The sequence below is a fragment of the Lolium rigidum genome, chromosome 5, assembly GCF_022539505.1.
Source record: "Lolium rigidum isolate FL_2022 chromosome 5, APGP_CSIRO_Lrig_0.1, whole genome shotgun sequence".
NCBI classification, from domain to species: domain Eukaryota; kingdom Viridiplantae; phylum Streptophyta; class Magnoliopsida; order Poales; family Poaceae; genus Lolium; species Lolium rigidum.
Window position 1 is genome coordinate 267,486,630 of NC_061512.1, and position 11,273 is coordinate 267,497,902.

The 11,273-nt window shown below is 47.5% G+C and overlaps 1 protein-coding gene across 1 annotated transcript; it reads left to right on the forward strand.

Annotated features, from left to right (window-relative positions):
* Positions 1–5,687: 5,687 nt before the first annotated feature.
* On the forward strand, positions 5,688–11,021 carry LOC124653257 (probable 2-oxoglutarate-dependent dioxygenase SLC1). Its single transcript, XM_047192328.1, has 3 exons — positions 5,688–6,301; positions 7,804–8,125; positions 10,479–11,021. Exons 1-3 carry the CDS (start codon positions 5,766–5,768, stop codon positions 10,734–10,736), a joined length of 1,116 nt encoding a protein of 371 aa, XP_047048284.1. The 5' UTR covers positions 5,688–5,765; the 3' UTR covers positions 10,737–11,021.
* Positions 11,022–11,273: the final 252 nt, after the last annotated feature.

The following is an 11,273-nucleotide window of genomic DNA, read 5'->3' on the forward strand; positions in this document are numbered from 1 at the left end:
CAAAATATTTTCATAGCAATTTTGACGGACCAGAATTTTGAGTAATTTTTTATGTGTTGGTTGTTTTGTTGTATGATTGATTATGATATTTTTTTATTTAAGGATCCTACCTCACATGAAGAATCCTGTGTTTCTCCCGTGATGCAATGAGACAAACAAAAATCCTGCTGCGTTTTATTTCCCATTCCAGTGAATCAACGAGTTCCTTGCAGTCCGTGACATAAATCAAGTTAAAAAATTCAAGTGTTGTGCATGCAGCTAAAAAAGGGTAATATACTATATTCGAAATGTACTTTCCCACGCACTAGCTCAATTCTTTTCCGATCCAGCTCCACTGGACTTCTACTCCCTCCGTTCATAATTACATCGCGTTCTAGCTTTAGTCAAAGTCAAAATTTGTGAAGTTTGACCAAAAATAGAAGAAAGCATATCAAAATTCATAATATCAAATACATATAATTTAAAAACATAAGTTATGACGATTCTAATACAATATATTTTATATTGTATATGTTAACATTTTTTCTCAGTTTTTGAGTCAAACTTTATAAAGTTTGACTTTAAGTAAGACCAGAACACGAGGTAATATTGTGAACGGAGGGACTACCTTGGAAGAACATTTTGCATGCCTGGTTAATTAATACTACTTCTACCCTTGAATACATGCTTTTTTGATAGCATTTTTAGAATATCGAAATATCCTATATTTAAGAGCCGAGGTAGTAGTATAATTCAACAGATTTTGTTGTTCCATTGAAAATGAACTTGATGCCGACAATTGGTGTGGATATATACCATGTCTAAGAAAACGGATATCTAGCTAGCCGGGCAGAGTACGTAGTGAGCGATGGAACAAGCAAAAAGCGGCTGTAAAAAAGATTTTGGGATCCCGCGGATCGAGGGGCAGTGTACGTGTGTGGCACCGCAAAGACACACGCACTAGATAGAATCTGAGATAAATCGGACGGTGGATCGGGACCTCAATCATTGCCGCATCAGATACGCATGCAGCCATTCCCTTTGGAAACACAAGTCACAGGCTGACACGACTAAGAGCATCTCCAGCCCTTGGCCGACCTCCTCACGGCTAAATCCGATATAAATGGCATCGAATTAGACGAAACTTTCGATCGAGAAGCATCGAAGTTTCCGTCTCCCCGGTAGATACCCGTTGTTCGGCGTTTTCAGAAAAAAAACGTCCCTAGGAACGTCCAAAATCAAATATCCAGCATAGTTTGGCGAATTTGACCAGTTCTGCCAATATTTGCCTTATTTTTACGAATAAACATTACAGTTCAATAAAACAAGACGAGTTATCAAACAAATCAAATGGAAATTAGTTGGTGTTGCCTCGAAGCGTCCATATGTGCTCAACCAGATCATCTTGCAGCTGTTGATGCATTGTGGAGTCTCAAATCTCCTGACGCATAGCGATGAATGCAACCCACGATGCCGAGATCTGGTGGTTAGGTTGTGCAAGAGGACCCTCTCTTTCATATGATGTAGCTTGTTCGCTCAGAGGAACTAGATACTTTCGCCCATTCTCGATAATCATGTTGTGTAAGCACACACAACAGTTCATAACCTCCCACATCTGCTCTTTGGACCAAGTCAAAGCGGGGAACCAGACTACAACAAATCTCTGCTAGAGGACACCAAATGCACGCTCAACGTCCTTTCGGCAACCTTCTTGTTTCTTGACAAACTCCACCTCCTTCGGGAGGGCTGGGCTTGAGATAGTCTTTACAAATGTTGCCCACTTTGGGTAGATACCGTCTGTAAGATAGTATCCCTAGTTGTACCGCTAGCCATTGATCACAAAGTTAACCGGGGGAGCATGACCCTCAACAAGCTTGGAGAAGATCGGCGAGCACTGCAAGACGTTGATGTCGTTGTTGGATCCCGGCATACCAAAGGAGTGCCAAATCCAGAGATCATAGGTAGCCACTACCTCAAGTATCATAGTGTAGCCTTTTTTGTGACCCTTGTACATTCTCTGCCAGGCAAACGGATAGTTCTTTCATTTCCAATACATGCAGTCAATGCTTCCAAGCATCCTTGAAAATCCTCGAGCTTCATTGACAGTGAGGATCTTAGCAGTGTCTTTGATAGTGGGTGATCTCAAGTAGATGTCACCGAACACTTCTATCACCGCCCTGCAGAACCGGTAGAAATAATCAAGGGTGGTGGACTCCGCCATCCGAGATAGTCATCGGTAGAATCACCAGGAGCTCCATATGTCAGCATCCGCAAAGCCACCATGCACTTTTGGAGGGCGGAAAACCCTGCCATGCCGGTGCAATACAACTCGTATCTGAAATAAGAGTCGTACTCTCGAAGGGCATACACAATTCTCAGGAAGAGCTTCCAACTCATCCTGAAACGACGCCTAAAAACAGCCTCACCATGCAATGGATCGTCGGCGAAGTAGTCGACATAGAGCATGCAGTAGCCCTCCATTCGCTGCCTCGGCTTGCACTTCCGACGATCTAGTGCCGACCCACCACAACGACCAATGGCCGACTCGGCGTACAAGCCGGACATGCAAGCTAAGATCAGCATGTGCTCCTCGTCTTGGGCGACGGCTGCCATTTCATCTTCAAATAGCTCGGCGAACATCTGCTCCTCCTCCTCATCGGAGTCCATGTCCGGCTAGGCAATTGGACGAACACCTGCCGGGCGTGTCGACGAGGAGAAACGCGAGGGAGCTGCCCGACGGTGGAATATAGGAAGAGGGCACGACAGACAGCGGAATATAGGTTGTTGGGTGGAGGAACGGCGGAATTCAGGCAACCAGCCGACAGATTGGCGAGGGGTGGTGCCGACAGTGACAGAGCAACGAGAAGGGAGGGGGGATTTGCGTCGACAAAGTGGTGGGGTTCGTGTGTTCTCTCGCCGACAGAGCGGGCCCGTCCCCGCTTTTCTCTATTCCAGAGTCCCCGAGCGCACCCGGGGGGCCGGGGATGGCCTGGGCTCTCCGGATGGATTAAAGGCCAATCCGGGGCAAACGAGGAGCCGGAGGCGTGGCTGGACCGAATAACGCCGTCCGGATGTAAAAAAAGGGCTACCGGGGGCCTCGTCAGGGAGACAGCTGGAGATGCTCTAAGAGCATCTCCACTCGCGTCCCCGAAACCGCTCTCCATAACGCGCCGAATCTAGCGTTTGAGGGACGCATTAAAGTGGTGCCGTGTTTGGGGTACGTCGCTCCCCAGCCGCGTCCCTCAAACGAGTCTCCAAAAGTTTAAAATGCTGCGAAAATAATGTTTTCATTCAAAATTTGTTATATGTTACATGGTTTGAATGAAAACAAACATAATGGCTAGGTTGATCTAACTTAGCCTACTGGCCGCCCAACGGCGCATTCGATGGCCCCGCCCCGCCGTCGCCACTGTCCCTCTTCCACTACTCGGCCTGCTGGTGGCGCTGCTACCGCCGGAGCCCAGCGAAGAGAGCGCGGTGTTCCGCCGCGTCATCAAGGAGACGTTGACGTTCGTCCGCAAAGAAGCGGTGGCCTACCTCCTCTACGAGCGCCCGCTCAAGGGAGAGTTCGATGGCGTGGCGCCAGCGCGCGTCGTTGCCCTCCTCGCGAGCCCGAGCGGCGTCATGTACGTCCTTCAGCGACTCGAAGGACTCGATGATGGCCCTTTGCTCGGTCGATGTCTCATCCGGATCCGGCCCGTCATCGCTCCACTCGAAACTGTCGTCGTCGTCGGCCTCCACCTCCGCCGCCGCTTCCACCGCTTGCCGCTCGGCGTACTCCCTCCACACTTGCGCAACGACAACATGGCCGTGCACACGCTCCGCCTCCCACCGCGCCTCGCGCTCCAGGCGCTCATGTTCGTGCGCGAGGAACGCGTCGTGGCTAGCGTCATCCACCACAAGCGCCTGCTCCTCCCATTGCTCGTTCCCCACGAGCTCTGGGTCGTACTCCACCGGCAGAGGGGGAGGTGGAGACGGTGGTGAAGGAGGAGAAGGTGGTGGAGGCACCTGGCCGCCGTTGGTGTGGCCCAACATCGCGGACGTGGTAGGAAGACGGCGAGGCATTGTTTTCTTACGGCGGAGGATTGGATACCGGCGGCTGTGCTGGTGTAATGAACGGAGGCGGCGTTTTATAGGCGGCGGCGACACACATAGAGGCGGGAAGAACACACGGGAGCGGGCATGCTACGCGCGGGAAGCGGCCAAGAAAACGCGGGAAGAACGCGCGGGAAGCGGTGACACGTGGAGGAGGCGGAGGCACAGCTCCGACAGGACGTCTTGCCTGCCCCGCCTTGGAAACCGTCGTCGCCATTAGAGCAAAGCTGCGATGTTTCAGTTTGTGCGGCTGACGCGTCGGGCCCGCGCCTCGCCACGTGGTTACGTGTTCTGTCTGGCGCGCCCAGAGCATGCCTTGTGACACTAGGATGGCCTCGGGACGCCAGACAGCCACGCCGGACAAATTGGGCTTTTGAAGCACGCACCTAGGTCAAATAAAACGTCCAACGCGCCCAAAAATGGGGGTCCAGACTGGATATGCTCTAAGCTCAAAGGCCATGGATGCAGCAGTACTGAATAAAAAAAATATAATATCAAGACTTGTGGTCGAGAGGTAGTGAGTATAGATTAGTGGATGCTAGTGCTTCACGATGGTTGGTTTTTGTTAGCAAACGGCATAAGATCAAGAATCATCTAACTATTTTAGGAGATTGATCTTGCTATTTTGTAGATAATAATGTATGGAGAAAACGAATTATCTAACTAATTGCATCATCTGCAAACTTGGGGAACACCGAACTACAAAACATGTCTTCTTACTCTTACTAATACCAATACTAGGTCTGTTCAAATGAATAAGATTCATGTTTTTTTTGAAAAGTCAATGTATGTAAAGTTTGACCAATCTGTTCTAAAATACATTAACATGCTAATTACAAAATCAAAATCATCAGATACATGGTGAAATAAACTACCTGCTGTAGTTGTGTTGCCAGAACTTGAATGGTTTACTAGGGCAACATTGGTAAATAAATATATTTCGTCATCTCTCCTCATTAACTACATGGCAAACAAAAATCCAACATATTGTAGTAAAAGATGGCGACATTTAGTTAAAAAATCCACTGAGAGTAGCGAAATGCCCTGACACTGGTGACCGACCTTGAAGTTTCGGGCAACATGTACCGTCAATCCCATCCTTTTTTTCCTCTTCCCATTGCAAACGTTCTCAATGTACTACCTCCCTTTAAAGGAATATGACGCACTCGTATTTCCTTTAACCATAAAAATTGAGCAACAAAATCTTGATTATATTATAGTATGTAATTAGTATCGTCCAATTCATATTGAAAAAGACTATTTAATGATACTAATTTAATACAAATAATCTTTATATATTTAAAATAATTTTTAATCAAACAAAAAACCATGTAAATCGAGGGCGCATTATTTATTGAAACAGAAGTAGTAATTCCTAGTGGTAGTCAGGGTTGACACTGAGACTGAGAGAAAAGTCAAGCGTAGGTAGGCAGGAGGGATATCCACGCGGCAGCCTGTGAGTGCGAGGGCTGGTCCGCCGTGGACAGAAGACCAAGTGTTGTCAATTTACAGTTCTGCCCCAGTTTAGTAAAATCAACTTGCACCTTCTTCTGCTCTATAAATATAAATACAGGCTCGCCTGCTCTGCTCTGCTCTCCATTCCATCCACCACAAGATCCAGCCTAGCCGCGATCAATCAGTAGGTGCAGCTAGCTTGTTGTTGCGTGCGTGGAGCAGCCACGTGTTTGCTAATGGCGATCCTCGGCCCGGCCGTGGACCGGCAGCAGCAGCCGTCCACCTGCAACGCTCCATCTTCGTCGGACTCGTGCAAAGAGGAGGAGGAGCTCAAGGGTGTGCGTCACCTGTGCGAGCGTGGCATTACGGCCCTACCGCCACGCTACGTCCTCCCACCCTCCGACCGCCCGGCGCCGGCGGCTCCCCGCAGCATACCCGTCATCGACCTTGCTCGCCTCCGCTCATCAGAGCGCGCCAGGGAACTGGCCGCGCTCGACGCCGCGTGCCGCGACCTGGGCTTCTTCCAGGTGGTCAACCACGGCGTGCAAAGCCAAGGGATGCTGGACGTGGCGCGCCGCTTCTTCGCGCTGCCGCAGGAGGAGCGGGCGCGCCATATGTCGTCTGACATCCGGGCGCCCGTAAGGTACGGGACCAGCTTCAACCAGCTCAACGACGGCGTGCTCTGCTGGCGGGATTTCCTCAAGCTGCTCTGCAACCCGGCCAGGCTAGACGAGGTGGTGCCGTCCTGGCCAGACAACCCCGCTGACCTCAGGTACGTACGTAATAAACACTTTCATTCCTGCTGCACTTGTGTCCATAACTAAGACTGCTCATAGTGGGAGTAACATAGCTAGTAACATCACACATCTCAAGGCATTTTGGTGACATGGCATGTCAATAAATGAAGAAAGAGAGTGAGGTGGTAACTAGCTATGTTACCATAACATCACACAACCCAAAGCAAAATGAGTCTACAAGATAATAAATGACACAATGCATGACACCACATATAAGTTACTACCCACTATGAAGGTAGTAACCTAGACTAGTAACATGGCATATGTTACTAGTCTAAGTTACTCTCCACTATGACCAGCCTAAGGTAAACTAAAGTAGTAGGATGCACTGACATGACATCATTAAGTAGAGGGATTCCCAGAGCAATTCAATTCAATTCAAATAATAAATATGGAATATTTGATTGAAGTGGACACCCACATATATCTATGTAAGGTGAAGCTGATGCTGATGCTGATGCTGCTGTTGCTATATATCTGCTGATGCAAACCAAATCCAAACGAATGCTATATATGTAGGATAGATATCATGCATGTTGGGAAGTGAGCCTAGCTCAACTAGTTGGGGGAGTGGATGTACAAACCCAGCACCTGAGTAAAATCCCCACGGACGCGAATTTAGGTTCCTATTTATACTTGAGACCCAGGCTAGACCTGATACTCAAGCAATTTATCTTGAGGACTATGCTTTAATCTTAACAAAGATTATAAATCTTAGTACTCATGCCAAATGGCTGTGTGCATCCCTAGTTGGTGCAGAGGCCGGGAAGTGAAATTCTCCCCATTTTAAACTACCGATGCACGGCTTTGCTACGCTCATGGATACCGTTGTAGCATGTCGAGCACCGGGACCTCTTTACGGAGGTGTCTTCACGGTTGGAGGATATGGCGAGGGATATTTTCTCCCAACATGGGTGGCAGCGTGACCTTCGGCTAGATCCTCCTAGCTAGTCTTTGTTTCTGTCTTTTGAACCTTATTTTTCCATTTGAACACCTTTCTGGTTTTGTAACGAATTTATGTGCGGCTGTGTGCATCTTAGTTATGTAGAGGTCGGGTCTATTGCGCAAGTAATAAAGTGTCCATTTTCAAAAAAAAGATATTATGCATGTATGTGCACCTGATAGCATGAAAGATATACTAATTGATACAAAGTAGATGCCGCAGCCTTTTGCAGCCAGCCAGCTAACATGCACATCGTCTCTGTCTCACTCATCAAAAACTTGGTAATAATACACAAACAAGCCACTTTCCGGCTGGCTGGCTGCCTGGCATGGTAAAAAAATCGAATGAAATCCGCCAATATATTCACGTTGTCATCTCCCAAAAAATAAGATTCACTTTGTCTACCTAGAAACTAGATGCATGTCCACATGTAAAAAAGTAACTCATTTATTTTCTAAAAAAAACTCATAATTCATTCGTACCGGCAACACACGCTGACATGTGGACCCTCCTTTTTTTATTTTGACTCTCCAGGGATGTGATGTCGCCGTACGCTCGTGCGAACCAGATGTTGTTCCGAGAGCTAATCTCGGCGGCGCTAGAGGCGATGGGGATCATTGGCAGCGGGGTCCTGAAGGAGCTCGAGAGCGGGACACATATGATGATGGTCAACTGTTTCCCGGCGTGCCCGGAGCCAGAGCTGACGCTAGGGATGCCGCCGCACTCCGACTATGGATTCCTCACCCTCCTCCTCCAGGACCAGGTCAATGGTCTCGAAGTCAGCGATGGGGAAGACTGGCTCCTCGTCGACCCTCTGCCAGGCGCGCTCGTCGTCAACGTCGGCGATCACCTCGAGGTGAGTCGAGTAATTTTTTTTTGAAACACAAGTTTTTACCAACCCGGTAGCATAATAGATAGCACTAGCAAAGTTTATACCGATTAATTTAAATAGGTGGGCTAAGTTTAGTTATATTGAAGATTTCTAAAATCTTATCATCACATCAAGGAGATATAACGACAAAAGAGTGAAATCTCGGCATGCCAAGATGCATTCAACCCTCTCTAGATAGGGTAGCAAAATAAACCAGCACTAGCGAAATGACGGCTGTTTGGTCGAGCGGTAAAAAGAAAGGGCACATATAATCGGGAAGTCCATTTTCCCCCACCTCTCTCTCTCGTCTACAGTAGACAGAGACGTTGCCGAGATAAACCGGGCCGATCTCGAGCCCCTCTGGCGGCGATGCCGGCCGGAGGTGGCGGAGGTGAGGTGCCGGAGTAGGTTCCTAGGTTAGGAGTAGTTTCCGGCGGTTTGCCTGTTAGTGTGTTGGAGGTACTCCTCTCTGCTCCGGTGGCCGGAGTCCAGGTGGCCTCCACCTCGTCTGATCTCCAAATTAGGCCTTTGACACCTCCCTCGAGCTCCTGATGACGCCTCCTCTTCCGCTCCTGGCCGGCCTCGGTGGCGAGGGGGATTGGTGGAGTCGTCGTCTTCGACTCAATCTGGAGGTGGCAGGGGCTGAGTGCCCTTTTAGTGCTCCGGCGCAGCACCAGATGGCTCGTCGCCGGCGGTCTCCCTCCAGATCCGTGGCGGATCTAGGACTGGAGCTCGTCGACGACAAGGCTCCTCGATAAGGCGCCTAGGAGTCAGTAACTGAAGAAGAAGGTAGCCTCCTTATTTCCTTGGCCGACCATGGTGGCGAGGGAGGTTGGCTTGGAGGCGTACTGCGGCGTGTTTCTCCGACCTGACCGGCCGTGGAGGCGAGGGGGCGGGAGATGCTGCGCGGAGCCGGTTTCTTCTTCTAGTTTCTGATGCAGTACTTGTTGCTGTTGGCTCTCTCTCTCGCTTCTCAAGGCCCATGGCGGTGGCTTGAGCTCGAGACTGGTCTACCGGCGGTGATGGTTTCGTTGAGGAGCTCATCTCCGACGTTTCAATGACGGATTCCCGTCTTCGCGTCGGACTCAATGGCAGTAGGGCTGTTGCTCCGCCGCTGCTTTGCTCCGGCTGTCGGTGCTCTCCTGGGCCTCGTCTCCAAGTGGCTTGTTCCCCGGAGGCATGGGCGCAGTCCGTCGTTGGAGTTCGATCTTGAGGAAGAGGAGGATGAAGTGCTTGATCGCGTTTTCAAGTTTTCTCTTTGGTCCTTTATGCTTATTTTCTGGACCCCTGTGTAATTCCTTGTACTTCTAAGGGTCTCTTGTACTCCAGTTTTATTAATAGAAGCTTTTATCGGGTGGGTTCACCCGGTGACTTGTTCAAAAAAAGGGCGCATATATAATGGAGCAATCAAACTAGACCAGCAGCTGATTTTGCTAACCGCTTAGGTGTAGCCTTTCTTTCAGGAAAAAGAAAGCGAAGTAGTAGTATGAGAGAATCTAGGTTGAAAAAGTCGACCAGTTAGACTACCCCCGTGTGTACTAACTCCATCTCAAGGCTTACGGCCTATATGTTTTTAGAAAGTTAAAATAAGTGATCAAACTTTTAGAAAAATCTATCAATAAATACAACTTTTTATAGATATTATATGAAAACTTATTTCATTTTCTATCTAATGATATTGATTTTGTATTCAACATGTTACTATTCTTAGTAAAAATTTGGTCAAAATTCACTTGCTTTGATCTTTCAAAAAAATATAGATCTTAAGCTTTAGAATGGAGGTAGTAGCGACAAAACTTCCCGTGCAAGATGCTAGCTACGATAAACATAGACTAATGTACTAATTAACTACCATGAGATGGATGGGTTGGAAAGATAAGATTTTTGTAATTAAAGGAGAATATATAAAATTCACCGGCATATATGTGTAGGCCAATGCTGCTAGCTTATAGCTAGCATCATCTACCTCGTTCCAACACGTGTACAAGCTATACCTAGAAGAAGCACTCCACTTCAATTTGATATAAAGTTAGTTGTAGGTGCTTGATGAAACTTCTTTTGACTTTGCTCGATCGAAGATCATGCATATCACTTCTTATACACGCGCACAACATAATATATTTATGAACACCATGTGCCAATCTTTCGCTTTAAGCAAAACGGCATGATGATTCTTCTACTATTTCATGCTTTTCTATCTAGCTAGCCTAATTACCGTAGCCAGAGCCAGCACGTCTATTGTATATTAATTAATCCTTATTTGAAACTAGTAAGCAATGATATGTCAATTTTGCACCCTCTATACTTAACTTGCTTTGTCTTTTATATGTAAATGCAGATATTCAGCAATGGGCGGTACAAGAGCGTGTTGCACCGGGTGCGGGTGAACTCCACCCGGTCACGTATCTCCGTGGCCTCACTCCACAGTCTTCCTACGGAGCGGGTCATCGGGCCCGCGCCAGAGCTGCTTGCCGAAGGTACCCCGCGGCTGTACTTGGACACTGATTTGGCTACCTTCCTCGACTACCTCTCCTCCGCTGAAGGGAAGCACAAGACCTTTCTCCAGTCTAGAAGGATTACATTTCCACCATCATAGTCGCTATCAACACCACGACCACCACTACGATCGTATAGTCTTCACCATTTGAGCTATTATATGTATTGATCGGTCAAATTGTACTATTCACTCACCTCCAATCATTTAATCATAGCTAGTACAGGTACTTACGTATATCGATCGAGATCGATCCCCTTAATTAACTAGGTGATTCCCCGCGTGTTGCGGCGGGAAATTTTAGAAAATATACTTGAGTAGAGCTAAGGATTGTAGACCTAAAGCATTGAGAGAGAGAAATATATTACTTGGCTATATACAATGCTACAACTTGACATTTTTTAAAATTTTGTAATGTTATACCAATGTTTTGATCCGAATAACAAATTATCGTCACCGTGTTACAAAATAGTTGCGACTTTCAGGATGTAAGTTGTTTGTCTGTACATAACATATTTGGCATGCCATTGTGTTCTTCTGATGGAACTATATTAATTTGATTATCTCTTGGTTGCATCCATGACCTACAAAATCTCAGACTCCGGCCAAGGACAGTCATAAATCCAAAGAAAATGCAGA

What these genes read in the sequence shown, in the direction of transcription:
- LOC124653257 (XM_047192328.1), top strand. Translation starts at nt 5,766, where the DNA reads ATGGCGATCCTCGGCCCGGCCGTGGACCGGCAGCAGCAGCCGTCCACC. An exon ending in GACAACCCCGCTGACCTCAG is followed by an intron (nt 6,302 to 7,803) that starts GTACGTACGTAA and finishes TTGACTCTCCAG; the next exon opens with GGATGTGATGTCGCCGTACG. An exon ending in ACGTCGGCGATCACCTCGAG is followed by an intron (nt 8,126 to 10,478) that starts GTGAGTCGAGTA and finishes ATGTAAATGCAG; the next exon opens with ATATTCAGCAATGGGCGGTA.